The sequence below is a fragment of the Chaetura pelagica genome, unplaced genomic scaffold (assembly GCF_000747805.2).
Source record: "Chaetura pelagica isolate M959 unplaced genomic scaffold, ChaPel_1.0 scaffold105, whole genome shotgun sequence".
Classification (NCBI taxonomy): Eukaryota; Metazoa; Chordata; class Aves; order Apodiformes; family Apodidae; genus Chaetura; species Chaetura pelagica.
In genome coordinates, this window is record NW_009953393.1 from 101,912 (window position 1) to 118,396 (window position 16,485).

General features: G+C 38.0%; 1 protein-coding gene across 1 annotated transcript; it reads right to left on the reverse strand.

The window, feature by feature from the left end:
• Nucleotides 1–3,304: 3,304 nt before the first annotated feature.
• NEK3 (NIMA-related kinase 3) lies at nucleotides 3,305–15,308 on the reverse strand. The gene is given in 15 exon segments (XM_009998354.1): nucleotides 3,305–3,450; nucleotides 3,453–3,632; nucleotides 4,217–4,351; nucleotides 5,364–5,507; nucleotides 5,915–6,014; nucleotides 6,920–6,966; nucleotides 7,576–7,645; nucleotides 8,360–8,560; nucleotides 9,914–9,968; nucleotides 11,987–12,073; nucleotides 12,192–12,259; nucleotides 12,922–13,005; nucleotides 13,996–14,093; nucleotides 14,317–14,410; nucleotides 15,192–15,308. Coding segments are annotated over 15 exon segments (1,626 nt in total).
• Nucleotides 15,309–16,485: the final 1,177 nt, after the last annotated feature.

Here is a 16,485-nt window from a genome sequence, read left to right on the forward strand (position 1 = left end):
GCCCGCTGCCGCCAGACACGGCACCTGGGCGCGCCCCGCAGCCCTCCAGAGCCCCGCGCCCCGGCGGGCTGTGGCGTGCGGGGCGGGGGCAGCGGCGGGGAGGCCTCCCGGGAGCTCCGCAGCCTCGTTTCCCTCAGGGAACAGCAGCTTCTTCCCACCGCCAGCGTGTTTTGCTCTTGCTGGTCGCCCTGCCGCAGGTACGGAGCCCAGACATGACATGGGCAGTGATGCTTCCTGCAGCCAAAGTGTCTCTCCTCACGGAAATGGTAAGATTAGCCCTTATTTATGAACAAATAAGCTTCATTCCAGAAATGCAGTGTAATACAGAAACACCTTTTCGTTAAAGTAATTAAGGCAAAATCTCAGCCTCAAGAGTTTTCAAAGAATTAATATTTGCATGAAGCCTCTCTGCATTTAGCATAGCTAGATGTTATCCACACTGTGCCCTTCCGACAAGATCAGTTATTCCTACTCCAGCATTTCAGTATGAGGTCAGGACGAAAAGCTTCACACACCCCCATAGCATTACACCATCTCCTTAAAATATGACAAAGGGGCAATCTGAACAATGCTATTAGCACTAATGCTTTTGACTGAACATTTCTGCAAGGATATTACCAACTCCTGACACATGTAAAATAAAGACTCATTTAGTTATTTGCAGGAGTTCTAGCTAAAAAAGTTAGTTATGTATTTCTCACCCTCAGTTTTTTGGTACAGAAAACACGTACACTCCGATTTTTTTTTTACTCAAAGAATTTTATTAGTAACTACAACTATTAACAACAATTATTTGGACTGTAAATACTGGCAAGCCTGATTTCAGTTACTGTAGGTAAATTCAAGCTTTCAGTCGCTGTGTTTCAGCATCATTTTCAGTTCCTGCACCCAGTCTGGGTCATCTTCTTCAAAGTCCCTAAAACAGATTTCAAAATGTTATTTTGCAAAGCAAAATACAAATCTAAAAAAGTGCTTTTCTTCCCTTAAGTTAACTTACTGTTGAAAAATAACCCAGAAATTTAGGATGATGTGGTTATCTTGTGTAAGATGCACTCTGTGTATATACTAGTTAAAATTGCAGACAGAAAAGGTACCACAGCTAGCATTGAGCAAGGACATCCTGCAGTAACTAGGCCTTGAAGAAGGCAACTAATCTAAGAAATTTCACGGGTGTTTCGTGTAAATCACCAGCTTGGCAGAGAAGACTTTAGGTGGACCTAAGGAATGCAAGAGGTGATAAAGAAGAACCACAATAAAGAAGACTGCTGAAGCAGTCTTGGGCAGTTGGAGCTGTAGAACTTGAAATATTGTGTCCTCCAGGTGAACTTAGCTCATCATAATGTCACTGTAATACTAAAAATCACACCCCCACGTCAAAAGAACCCTGCCCAGGTAAAGACCCTTCCTTTGAGCATGTGTGATAGTAGAAATAGTGATTTAACCATATAATAAATATATGTAAATCACTAACCAATCGTTGTAAGGATGATGGATTTGGAAGCTTACCAACTTCATTGTTTTGTGCATAAACACGTCATGAAAAGTCTCATTTGGTGTGCCTGATTTGTGGGAAGGCACCAAGCACCCAGCTTTGTACAAATCTGCAATAAATAACAATGTCTTCTTCCTAAACCTAGTATCTTTGCGTTTCAGGAGCTATCTTAAAACAACTACAATTAGGAGAAATTATGTTAAAATATAAACACAAGAGACTTATTTCCTGCAGCGTTGTGATTAAGGAACATGTTCTCTTTTGAATATACCTGAGTAAGTTTTATCTAAATCAAACCCAAATGCATGTGCTGAGAGACTGCAAATGTGTTGCTATGAGCAGATTGCAGCTGCACTGCAGGGATACATGCCTAAGCAGTGTGTACCTACGAGTGTCACAAAAACAGTGAGATTCTGAGATTCCAAGAAACTTCCCCTCAACATACACAGATCTGTAAAGTACAGTATTTCTGTTCAGAATGTGTTGATGCACACTCTGCTTTCAGAAACAGGAAAACCGGGTCAGTAGCATAAACAGAACATTGAAGTTAAAATCTTTCTAGAAATGTTTATCAGCAAGTAGGCACCAAAGTGATTTAATTGTGCTATGCATGAAAGAGTAGGAGGAATAATACACAAATACAGCAGACATACCACTAGGCAAGTAGATTTGCTCTGGTTATCTAATGTCAAGGTCAGAGTACAAAGACCTTTCAGGCAAGGCTTTTGCAAGTTACTGCGGATCTGGTCTCATAACATGCTTTCATTGTTGCAAAGTGTGGAAAACCCTCCGCCGCAGAAGACATGTCTCTCACTCAAACTGACTGCAATAGAGACTAACAGACGAAAAGAGGCAAAAAAGAGAAGCAGCAGCAACACAGCGGCGGGTGGGGTGCGGGTGGTGTGGTGCAGTGGCTGGGATTCACACAATTAAGGGCAGAGATGGCCAGCCCGTATTTGCAGCCAGGACCCAGCCTTTGGCGGGAAAATGGCAGTATTTTGTCAACCTTCCATCAGGAGCTGAGCAGACTAAGGCTCAGAGCGGACCGAGTGCAAAACCGATCAAAAAAGCTATTGACCACCCTGCAAAAGAAGGTCGTTGTGGGTCATTATCGGTCGTTGCCGCTCACTGCCCGCTGCTGCTGTAAGAAAGGAGAGAGAAGACGACAGAAGAAGGAGGAATAGGAGAACCAAATAAAAAGAGCTGAACTGACATCAGTACTTTCTGAGACCACAACAGACTGTGGCTCTGCCACCAGACCGGGCTCCTACTTCCTGAGGTCGTCGTTGCTGCTGCTCCTGCCCTTCAGGGGTCGTAAGGTTTATCTGAACTCCTTACTCTCCTATCCCTATTGCGCTTCTCTCATCCCCGGGCTATTGTAATCAACCTCTTACTATCTCCCAAAAGGAGAAACACATTCATACACCATCACCTATACTAATAAAACCCCGATACAAACACATGCCTCGAACTCTCAGTGCATCCCATGTTTTCTATTCCCTTTTCTTTTAAGGTTGTTAAAAGGTTCACTTGATTTCACAAACCCGTGCCTGCGTATGTGCTTAGGCGTGCATACCTGGGAAAGAGCTTATGGATTGGTTACATACCCGGTGGGAGAAAGCTGGTCCCAAGCCAGGGATGGACCCACTGAAATAACTAAAAGGTCATCCTGAATATTAATTGGTGTCAGAAAGCCATAAAAACAAACAGGGCGATTGTGCCTCAAGGTAAGACAGCTTCGACCCAAACTGGGTTCAAAAAGTCATCAGCAAGTAACTAGCAAATCTCTTCATAATTAACAGCCTTTTCATCTCAACACCACGGATAACTATAAATATAGCAAAGAAAACCTGTAAAATATCAAATGCTACTAAATTTTAATATTGTTCTACAAGACAGGGATGAATTTAGATGCTGAGAAAAACACTTGGGTTTTTTTTCAGGGGTGTCTTTGGATAAATCACTATGAGGAACTAAAGAAAAGAAAAATACAAGGATGTAATTTGAACATATGTGTCATCTTCATCGGATCTAGGCTCAAGTCTCTCAGAATCTATGACAATAGCTTCATATTCACCATCTACTTCATCAGATGCTTCAGTTGCATTGGAAAGTGGACCTCTAAATAGATTTTCAGAAGCTTTTAAAGTATAAAAAAGAAAATGTCATCAAAATTCTTTAAGTTAAAAGATAAAATTACTAAGAATGTAAATACAATGAAGTCTTTCTAATTTGTCTGCAGTTCTTAGCAGATTCCAGCACAAGCTGGTACCTATTTTAAGTGGGGAGATAAATTAATAACATAGCTGCAATGCAGAACAAGTATTTATGACTGGGGCTGTGCACATCTATAGACTAGTTATTTTTTGCCTTGCCATCTTCCCATCATCCTGTCTTCAAAACAGGGCACCACTGACTCAGTGAAGGTGGATTTACCTGATGAGGCTACAGCCTAGTTACTGCACCTCCCTAAGGCATACACCAGGTTGCTCAGCAGGATGGAGATGGCGTGGCTCTGCACTCACTGCATTTTTGTCACAACCTTATTCAGCTGTTGAGCTGCAAGTGAAAATTCTTCATAAAGACATGCAGTGGAGATGTACAATCACTCATGAATTCTCAGCTTGGATATTTGTAATTCCACATTTAATTTGGCAAACTTAAAATAACTTTAAAAGACCCAGCTTTATTAATTAACCTGGTTGCAAAAAACAGGGGATTTACCTGGTTTATAAATGGTGTATGTTTTAAATGCTAAGCTGACATCTGCGTTACTAAGAATGTTCATCAGGGTCTGAGGAGCTTCCTTGTTCCACTGCTTACGTGGCTTATTTTCACTGTAGTTTATAACACAGCCACCTAGGTATACAATCATTAATAAGTATCACTTAGACAAAATTGCATTAGCAGTATGGATTACTAAAATCACATCCTAGAGAGAAATGCAGAAAGAAAAGAGTCTAGATGTTTCCATTTGTATCACCGCTTACCTCTGAACAGGCTGAGGTTGACAGGAGCAGCATGAAGAGGAAAGAAAATGACAGAAGGCTGCAGGAGGGGTGTGAGGAGTCAGAGCCTCTGCAAACTTACTTGGTGGCTCTATACATCTTACCAAATGGAGCCTGTGGCCATTTTTGTGCCTTTTAGTAAGAGAATCCCCGAATACATGCATTCTTCTTTCCTCTTCATATAATAACCCTGCATAATATAACCCTGCATATCATTATCATGTAACATTCCTACAACAGCTTGGGAATTTTCTGACTAGTCACATTTCAATAGCTTCTATTCATATTTACTTAGACTGCATATCCGTAATCAAATAATTATAACAATCACATACAACCTGGGACATTTTAAAATTGAAACAGTTTTCAGAAGAAACCCCATGTTAGATGTTCTAATTAAAAGCTGCTGATGTGGAAGAAGAACCTCTGCCTCACATCTGAGGTACATAATTAATAGTTGTCATTAACATTATCTGTATGTTAAATGATAACAGAAGTGGAGGTACAGATGTTACATGCTCCCAAAATAGTATGTTGTACTTTGAAGACAGGCAGCTGCATTCTGAATCAAATTCATTCCTCAGTGTTGCCCCCCAAATGGCATACTAAAAGGAGGGCTGGTAGGATTTCTTAGCAATTATTGTAATAATTTTAGGGTTGTTACATGTTATTTGTGGCTTTCATCATTCTTTGCAATCCTCCTGTCACAGAAGATCATTATGTCAACACATTGGACTTCTGAGTATTTGTTAAAAAAATATTTTAAAATTATTTAAAATATGCCCTGTAAAGTTTTAGCTTATAAAATCTGTAAAGAACCAAATATAATACTTTAATTAAACCCACATTTAATTAAATCTTACTTTTAGCCTCTTCAGGTGTAAAGCTGGAAGAAAGCAAGGATGCATTTTCCAGGACATTCACTACAGTATTGGATATCCTCTTTTCCCATTGCTTTCTATGGGGATGTGACAAGCCAGTCATTCCTGGGAGGACATCAGAAGTTTCTAGTGTAGTTGCAACAAAAAAAAAGGATGATGACCAGCATCTAGCTTGATTCTCTGTCCAAGCAAACCAGTTCTAAGTGTACAGCACTTCACTAACAAGTGACGTTTGATTCTGTGGGTACAAGTCTCAACTTGGTAAGGAGTTCCCCATATAATTACCCTATAGCAAATGTTTTCAAGCAGTAATTTTTTTCACACTTTAGCCATGATTTTTTTTTTTTGTTTTTTTGTATGTTATAGGAGCAGTAAGAATCAATTTAACTGCAAAGGTAACAGTGGCATGCCTTTCTATAGGTGCAGACTTGTATGCTCTAGTTGTTTAAATGGCTGGATCACTGATGTTAGGTATTGCTACATAAAAGGAAATGCATCAGCCTTAAAAATACATATACATACTATAAACCTACCCTCTTCATCAGATTTCCTTTGTTCCTCTGTGCTTTCACTCAAATCCTTAGTGATATTCTTCCTTTCTAAGAGGTTATGCTTGCTTTCATCTTTACTTTGCTTTAAAAGAATAAAGACTGTATTAATAATTATATTTGTTTTTGAGAAAAACAAAGTAGTAGTATTAACATGGCATTAATGATTGTAGTTCTGCTATTAAATGGCTGGCCTAAAGATCTGAAAACAGCCACTGACACCACGAAGCCAACTGCAATTGCTCTGTATCTACTCTTGCACTGCATTTCACACTGTGTGCCCATTTTTGACAGACGATCTCAGTTCTGGAAGCTAAACACAAATGTAGTCACTTTATGCAATTTTTTGTTTTATTTTTTTGACATTTAAGAACAGCAGCAATATAAAGATAAATCAATCACGTTTCCAAGGAAAACAAGATGCACCCAAGTATTAAACTTCTCAGATTGGTAAGTCTGTTAAAAGAAAAAATAAAAAAGCAGCACCTTACTGGCAACATGTTTTGAAAAATACACTCAATATGGCCAAGCCAAGCTGTGCTATAATGTACCCACAGGTGACTTCTTTGCCACCTGTGACTTTATTCTCCTCACCTGAAATCTCACATGGGCACTAAAACTTTGTGAGAATTATGTCCAGACTAGACTGTTTCTACAGCAGCCTGTTCAAAATGTGTCCCTAAAGCAGCAAAGACATATTTTTCAGTATTCCAAAATGTAGAAAAAGAGGAGAGAGCTCGTTTTGTTCGGGTTTTTTGTTTGGTGGTTGTTTTTTTTTTACTGGGTTACAGGAAAATCCACTCTGGAACTAAACTAACTGTGGGAACCATAAAAAAATTACAGTAGTGCAAAATACACAGGAAAACTGCAATTTGAACACAGATGAAACCTGACCTAGTAGGCTAATAATTTTCTATACGAACTTCTATGTAATGCAGAACATTCTGAATTATTTAAATACAAGTATTATATTTCTATTTGAATACTTACTCTATTTTTTTTCGTATTATTTGAGCTCCCACCAGCCATGACATTACCTAATACATTAAGGAACAGGTTCAAGAGTTAATACCTTTAGCAAACATTCATTACAGAGGTATGACAGCAACACCACTGAACCAAGCAATGAAAATTATGTGAAAGCTTCTTCACACTTCTGTCAACATAGCACCTTCTCAACGAGGAATCCCTCTACTACTCAGTTCCAAATGTATACAAATTTTAGTGTAGCTAAACTTATGCAAAAGAAGAAAATCCCACATTCTCTCTAAAAATTAAACAATGAAAATAACTTGTGTCACCATATTCCAGGAAAGAAGGCATCATCATGTTTAAAATATATATGCAACAGCTAGAAGTTTTGCTCATTTTAAAAGTGAAAGGTTTAATTGCAGCACAAGTCTTGAACTCACAATGCATGTACACTGTAGCTCTGTACTGTACTTCTCTGTACTGTACCATAACCTACACACTTCAATAATTTTTCCTTACAAGTTCAGTAATACCAGACTTGAAAAAAATTTAAAGTAGATCTGAACAAATACTACATAAACATATAATACTAATGGTTTTTAGCTGTATTTAAGATCCTAAAATTTCCAATAATTTCACCATTAGTTACATGAAGAAAAATGTTGCTGACTTACCCTTTGGTCTTGCTGCATTGCCTTCGTGTCTCTTGGTTTCCTTTAATACCTGCTCAAACTCATTTGTCATCTGGAAGGTGTATGCAGAGATGCAAGTACTGTACGATTTTAACCCTTCTTAAATTATTGTGCATGCTATTTGTTTAAAAATAGACTTACTATACAAAAGCACTGTTACAACTAATGACTAAAAAATCTAACTTCAGCAGCACCATGTCAATATTAGCTCTGGGGAGACCTTATAGTGGCCTTCCAGTATCTGAAAGGGCCTAAAGGAAAGATGGAGAGGGGCTTTTTACAAGGGCAGGTTGTGACAGGATGAGGGGGAATGGTTTCAAACTGGAAGAGGGTAGATTTAGATTAGATATTAGGAAGAAATTCTGCAAGTGTGGTGAGACACTGGCACAGGTTGCTCTGAGAAGCTATGGAAGCTCCATCCCTGGAAGAGTTCAAAGGTCAGGTTGGATGGAGCTTTGAGCAACCTGATCTAGTGTGAGGTGTCCCTGCCCATGCAGGAGGATTTGAACTAGATGAGCTTTAAGGTCCTTTCCAACCCAAACCATTTTATGATTTATATGAATAGTCAACTTTTATTTTCAAAGCAAACCCTTCTAAAACTTCAGTTTTCTGATAAGTCTACAACTGTATTTATAGCTTTTAGGGTAGGACCTATACAACACTGGATTTCATATTGTTATACACTAATGAATTACAAAAGGAACTGCTACATCATCTAAAATGTAGATACTATTGTTTAACACTGGAGACAAAGAATATACTGTACCTCAGAAGGCAAACAATTTTTTATAAGCTTGGTTAAGCAACTTCTTCCAAGAATAGTACTGGCTGATGGACGATTCCTGGGATTTCTCTTAAACATCTGTTTTATTAAGTAATGAAGTTCGTAGGAATAGTGAGATGGTAGTGGATTGTAGGACCCTTTGCATATCTTAAGGATGAGATGTTTCCAGCTATTGGCTTGAAACTGCATTAAAATACATGAACATTAGAGCACGGAGTTAAAGCATAAGGTAAAGGAAACTGGCATAATTTAAGAGTGACTTTAACATTTATTATACAAAAATGCATGGTATGTATGTAGACTCACTGTTACCACACTGATTTGGCTCCCAGTTTGACTGGGAGCTCTATTTCAGAGGTGCTTAATAGTGACTCTCTGTGAACGCATCTGTAACTCTTCTTTACATTTTGTAAGGCTATTACATAGACATTTATTTATCTCAACAAGGACAGAAATATAATTTGCTGCTGATGAAAACATCACAGTTTACATAAAAAGTTTGACTAAAACTAGACCATAATGGACACTGCAAACAATAGGATTTGGGATTGTTCAAATGTTATTTTTGTAGGAACAGAGCACTGACTAAATTTGGATCATCTTAGTGTCCCTTACTTGATATATTTCAGATATCAAAATGCCAGAGCAAAGATGCAGACTTTGATTACAAAAAAAAAAAAAAAAAAAAAAAAAAAAAAAAAAAAAAAAAAAAAGGCGAATAATCATCAAAAGTAACCTATCAAGGCACAAACATCCACTTGCAAATCTACATAAAATGGCTGAAGTTGTTACTTTGCTCAGCTGACAGTTAACAAGTCTTCAGTCAGGAATTACTGCTTCCAAGTACAATACATCAGACAACTGCAGTATCAGCTGGGACAGCTGTTACTATGGATAGCAACAGCCTCAGCAAAACTGGCTGAGTTCTGCCTCCATGCAGAAAGTTTTCTAAAGGTACTCTCTACTGGCTTGTCCCAACAGGAGGTCTGTGCCTGGGCACTGACTGATTTGATTTGACAAATAAGCAAACAGGTGTATCATCATTGATGCGAGGTACAAAAAAGCTTATTGCTAATTACGTTTTCCTAGTATACTCTCATTAGCAGAAATTTTTAGTGTCCTTGCCTCCATCTTCTGTGATCATCTTGATCCTGTAAAATGCAATGCTCATGGCAACATCCCTGCAGATACCTGGAACCAGTCTGGTAGCTGCTTGACCCCTTAATAAGCCCCAGACCACCTCACAGGTATTGAGGAAAATTAAGTAGGAAAGAAAAAAAGAACTGTTTTCTAAAAATTTTGAAAATACAGTGTTTTACTGAAGGGTCCAATAGGCCCCAAGAGCTGCTGAAATATCAAAGACATGCAGTGAAGGAGGGGTGGGAAAGGTGGAGCAATAATTCCTTCTTTCAGAAGCAGCAGCAAACACTACAGTCAAATATGCAATTGCCTGTGACTCTATCATACTACAGCCAACTGCTAATTAAGTTAAAGGGAATTCCAAAACTTTTCTGACAGCAATGAAGTTATACTTACTGGATGCTTAAGAGTGCACAGCTCATACAGAATACATCCCAGAGACCATATATCACTGTAGATATAAAGAAATACAAGAAATTTTGAGCCAAACCTTACAATTTAACATTCTGCCTAGAAAAGTGAAATTAATTATGTGTACATAACTGAACTGAATAAACAAAAAATAAATGTAAGTAACCATAAAAGACAACACAATTATGTATTTAACCTCTTAAGTGGAAACGATCTCGCTTATTTTATCCTACCCTGATGTAAAAAATGATGAATGTCATCCAGAGTTGTAGTTGGATTTTTATTCCTATAATGTCACTTAAACAATTTGCTGAGATTATTATTTATTCTTCCACACATGAAAGCCTTTTTATTCCATGGCCCTTAACATCACATGTCAGACATATAATCCTAATTCTGATTGCCAGAATTGTGGCCCTGCCAATAGGAATTCTCCGACTGAGAAAAAACATCATCTTCTACCACAAGTGAGTACTGCCACCTGCACAAGAAGCAACTGATGCCTTTCTTGCAAATGGAGCAGAAAAAAGCTTAAGCACTAGAACGTTTCTTCCCTCCAGTGGAAAATGAGTCACTTAGTTCAAGTATAACCAAGATCACAGAACAGATCTAGGTGAGGGGATATAAAATTACTTAGTATTTTGGAGTCTGGGAGGAAGCTGTAAGCATCATATTATCCAGACAATCTCAGAAGTTCTTGCATAAAGATCAGAATAACTGGGCTCTATATATCTAACTCATCAGTTCTGTAGCCATTATTCCCGCATTATCAGGACTTGAAAGAGCTTTAAAAATAAGACCAACCAAAAGACACAAACACATACACACATACACATGTGTATGCTTGTATGTAAGTATGCAGTCTCCTAAATGCACAGAGAAGGCTGCACACCAATTTTCAGACTTTTAAGACTAAAGATATTGTACTCATGTAGCAGGGTGCTCTGCCTCGGTGTGCCTGCCTCAGTTTCCATTTGTGATTCAGTTGCTCTCTGCCTCTCAGTTTCACTGCCCTTAGCCTGGAGTTTGAGGGTTCCATGGGAAAGGAAAGGGCATAGCAAACTCTGAACTGGTAACAATCTTGAAGGTACAAACAGAAGGCCAAGCTGATGTCTGTGACACCAGCTGCTCTCCTCTGTTGAAGAACACAGAGCTCAGCTTAGCCACACCTAGGCCAGAGACAAATCACGAACGGGTAGATAAACAAGAGTTTGCTTGGTGAGAAAAAAGGCTTTCTTGTTTTTTTCCTGTTTCCCTTTTGCTGTCCAATAGGGGATTTTGGAGGTATGGCTAGAGTAGTTACATGAGAGCAGCCAATCACTTTATTCTATAAAAGCTGACTTCTGTCTTTGACTGGGGAGACTCCTGGACACCCTCCTGAGAAGGTGTGCTGGACTTTCTCCCCTCCAGCGGGGACACCTGCTCAAGCAGCCATCCTTCAAGATGTTGAGAGAAGGGGACCCGCTGCTGCATCCAGAAGAAGGGTAAGAAATATCAAATTCCTTTATATGAATTCTTGTTCATGCCTTCATTAACAAGGTTTGTATCTTAAAGAAAGTTTTAACTTTCAAGCTTTGGAACTTGAAGACTTTAGGATTCTTTTAGACATAAGAGGGAAGACTGATATCAGTGTCTTGCCACATTGCCTTAGGTATTCTTTTAATCATTGCTATGGTATAAGGCCTATTAATAATTAAGTTGTTAGTACTCAAACAATTAGCCTTTGTGTCACAGTTATCTGGTTATTTGGTTATTTGGGTATTCTGTGCTAAGGTGCCTTATCGTTTTGTTACCCTAATACCCTAACATTTGGGTAGACTTGTGTCTTTTAGTCTAATTTTTAAGATCTTTTACTATTTACAATTAATATTGGTTTTGTGCATATACATCTTGTCTGCTACCTTGCTCTGTAGAAACAACTCACAGTTACCTAAGTAAAGAGGAATGTATGCCTTTTCATCTTAAAAAACCTTTCTAAATATTCCTCTGCTCAGATAACAATAAAAAGACATACATGCATCAGTCAGGCATTGTTGTGACCACTGAAAACACACATACCTTTTGTTGTTGTATGGCATGCTTTCCCAAATTTCTGGAGGCACATAATAAGGAGTTCCCACATATGTACAAGCGTACGACGCTGGACTATTGAAATGACAAAGAGGAAATGCCTGATGAAAAGCAGTTATTTAACAACTCTGTACTATTTATCAATGGTAAAACAAAACTTTACAGCATTGAGAACAGTGACAATACTACATACTGTGCAAGAAGGCGGGCAGATCCAAAGTCTCCCAGTTTGACTTTTCCATTTTGAGTGAGGAAGACATTCTGTATTTCAAGAGGACAGATTAACATTGTTAAAATATGCTTCTAGGAAACTTTATAAAGTTTGTATGTACAGAAAAGACTGTGAGAATCACTTCTGATATTATATCTTTATATTTCCTTTTACTTGCTTCTCCTAGTACTTCTATTAAGAAAAAAAAAAAGGTTAAAAACTATGTAGTGTTTGGAGGGAAATGGAAAGCTTATACAGCCCTAAAGCCTCAGTATCATTAGCAGAAGGAAAAACAGAGTTTAGAAACACGTTAATCTCTATATTGTACTCAAACCACTAAGGTTACATTTTCTTCAGAACTTCTATCTTTCTGCTAGGAAAGAGAAAGAAAGAAAGACTGAGAGGCAAGCTATTTACAACCTGCATACTCCATGCACACTTCATAGTTCTGTTATTGTTTTAGATTATATGTAGTCTGTCACAAATAATTGGTGCTATCAGCCGTGTGGCTATGAAGGGTATAGCTATACTTAGGTGATGTTTATGCCCACAATATTACATCATCCCATACACTCAACTATTCCATTTACTTAATATTCTTAAGACAAATGAAAAACACAACCTATAACAGCAACAGGAAATAATGAAAGAGGGAGATGAACTTTTGCATGCAGAACAGAGTATATTAATGGCAACAAAACTTGCTGTTCACCTTGGATTTGATATCCCTGTGCAACACATGTTTATCATGAATGTGCTTCACTCCCAGGCACATCTGCACAAACCAGTGAAGGATCTGAAGAGTAATTAAGAGTTATAACAGTTCAATGCTGTATATGATTAATACTTTACTAATAGATTAAAATTAAAAAAAAAACCAAAACACTAAGGAAAAAACAAACAAACATGTTCAGAATATGTGGGAGTTAAAATTAATTCCAGCATAATGGCCTCCAGTAAGCATGAAAGACTGAGTTCTTTAAGATAAATAATATTTTAACATGGCAGAAAGAATGTTTACTACCTGTCTCTACAAAACTCTAATAACACATAACAATAATGAAGGATGGGGCCGTAAGCAACCTGATCTAGTGGGAGGTGTCCCTGTCTGCACAGGGGGTTGGATCTACATGATCTTTAAGGTCTCTTCCAACTCAAACCTTTCTATGATTTTATGAAGTTAGAGGGTCACTGCATGGCATTTTACCTCATGGTTGTTTTATAAGGAAGACAATCACAATTTCATAGTAAATTAGCAAATTCAAAATAAACAAACAAAGATGCAGTTTTCAATCACTGCAATGTCACTGTGGACCTTCTCCTAAGCAATTGTTAATGTCTGCTGAATGGTTTAAACATTTAATTGCTACATAAAATGAAAGCATTTAGTGTCTTGGCTAGTTTAATTTATCTTACCAGAGCGCTTCATTTACTTTTCATTTGTGCTGCCTCTTACTGTGTTTCAAATTCTGGCTCAAGTTTTTGTTAAATTCTTACTTAATTACATAAGTATATGCATGCAAACCTGACTGTTTTTTACACTGCCTGCACATTTCTCAGATACAGACAGAAATTTCTTTCTTACTCCTTCCAGTTGAATTTTCATCTGTTTCTGTTGGAAATTCTCAAAGAAATAATGCTTCTATTATATTTATAAGTTTTTGTTTCATTTAAGATACTTCAAGGTGTTTGTATATCTACAATTTGTTTTATGTGATGCAGGATGTTGCAGTTTACGTGGAAAAGGATTCCTAGGTCCTTGGTTCAAAATGCTGTCTTTTCTTACCGTATCTTCAGGGAACAACTTTCCCCGTTGGTGCTTAATCTTTTGCATTAGATCTCCATCATCACAATATTCCATCACTATATATAGATGTCCATCAGCTAAATTTCAGGGAATTTAAGAGAAATTAGTATTTTTAGTAGCGGGGTAAGAATATTATTTTTATTATAAAGCTCCAACTACATGCTATGCATTACATCTAAGACAAGAAAAATTTATTTTGTTTATAGCATGTATTATAAACAACAATAAACCCCATAATCTTGATCCCTTGGGAGTATGCAACTTTAAACAAATAAAGGTATTTTAAGTTTTTATACTTACCTTCAAATGATTCTTTATAGGCAACAATATTTGGATGTTTCATCTTTGCCAAAAGAATTGCTTCCTTCCTAGAGTTCTCCACATCAGATGAAGACTGAAAATGTAAGTATACTTATATAAATGTCACCTAACAAGTTTTCACATAAACACATTATGCACCTCACTTTCCAAAGGGAGAATATTTTGAAGAATTATTCAATTGTTTTAAAACTAATTTGAAACTTGAAGACCTCATAGTTTTTAGTCTACAGTTTATTACTTGCTGAAAACTTATTTTTCGGAGGGTTTTTTATTTTGAGAGGATATCTTCCTACTTCAGTTAATGACTTTTTCCATTTTAAAAGCACAGAACTGTATAATAAAGCAGTACACACTGCCTTTGGAACATCTGACAGGCTACATTAGTATAAAGCCAAGAGCCAAAGTTATTGGCTGAGCTTCAGCCTCAATAATGCCAGTGCCTCCCATTCTGTGATTTTTTTGCTTAGCTAAGCGCAGAGTAACCAACCCAAGTAACGTTACCAACAATAATAGGAGGACAATTTCCTCATTAGGTGTTGCAGATGAAATCTGTGTTCTAATGAAATAAATGTGAATCCAGCCAAGATCATCAGGGGAATGAGATTTTTATTCTAAGGGTCTACCTATATGCTGCACATCCCAAAATGTAACCACACGCTTTCTGAAACAGATCAGATTTTGTTACTTATCATCATCAACATCAACTCAGACATAATTCCATAGCAGCCACACCGTGCAACTGCCTAAACTCTCAGCAAAAGCATTCAATCTCTAAAAACTGTATTAAAAAATATGATTATTTTTTTTGTGTGTGTGTTAAGTGGTGGGTGAGGTGATGGACATGTCACACTTACCATGGGAAGCCTTATTTCCTTCATTGCATACTTCTGGTCACTGATTCGATGATGAACTAAGAGAGCTCTGCCAAAGGATCCCTCTCCCAGTACTTTCAACACTTTGTATTCTTCCATGCTTTTTCGGCCTAGGTCCAACACTTCTCTTCAAATACACTCTTTCACAGGATGCTCTTCTAAACTTTGTCATGACCTTAACTCATTTTTTTGAAATTTGTTGTTAATATTATCTGCATGAGGAAAAAAATGGCAAAATAATGAGAATGGGCAATAAATGCAGTATGTGGCTACCTACAGCTGTTCAGCATCACCATAAATACACTATAAACCACTTTTATTGATTTTTGCTGCAAGTAAGGCTTTCAGAAAGCTCAACTCCAAGTATTGTACAGTGCATTGTTACAATTTTTTTTAATTATTTTTTTTTAAATGAAAAAGCTCTTTGAAGATATAAATTGTAGCTCTATAAACTTATCATCTCATTTGTTACCTGCACTTCCGTACCTGGTTTGATAACGCTAAACAAAACTCACAGGCACAATCATCTAAAGAATAAACTTCAAGCTTCCAGTGACAATTCTCACCTAAAACAGCAGAAGCAGGTTCAAACTGGGAAAAGTTACTGGTGTTCATATGCAAAGTAGTCATTGACTGGGAGAGGGGAGGAGAGGAGAGGGGAGGGGAGAGGAAGGGAGGGGACCTACAATGATCATTTAGTGCAACTACCTGACCGGTTCAGGTCTGACTGAAGCTTAAATCATGTTAAGGGCATTTCCCAAATGCCTCTTAAACACTACCAGGTTTGGGGCATCATCCATCTCTCTAGGAAACCTGTTCAAGTGTTTGACCACCTTCTTGACCAATAAATGCTTTCTCGTGTCCAGGCCAAGCCTTCCCTAGTGCAGCTCTGACCCATTCCCTCATGCCCTATCACTGGATTTACAGACCACACAGTTTCTTCAAAACGTTGGTCATTTTTTGTCAGTTACCCACAATTCAAACATCACTTCATGTACAAACCTCTGCACACACGGTATTTTAAAAGGCCAGTGAGTTGTTTTTTAGAAAGCGTTTCGGGGCTTAACTGCTTCTGAAAGAATAAAATGCCTGTTTACATACAGGCTGCGTTTCCCTGAGAAGGGGAGAGGGAGCCCAGGAAAAGGCCAGTGAGTTGTTTTTTAGAAAGCGTTTCGGGGCTTAACTGCTTCTGAAAGAATAAAATGCCTGTTTACATACAGGCTGCGTTTCCCTGAGAAGGGGAGAGGGAGCCCAAGCCCGCCCCGAGCCCCTCCGG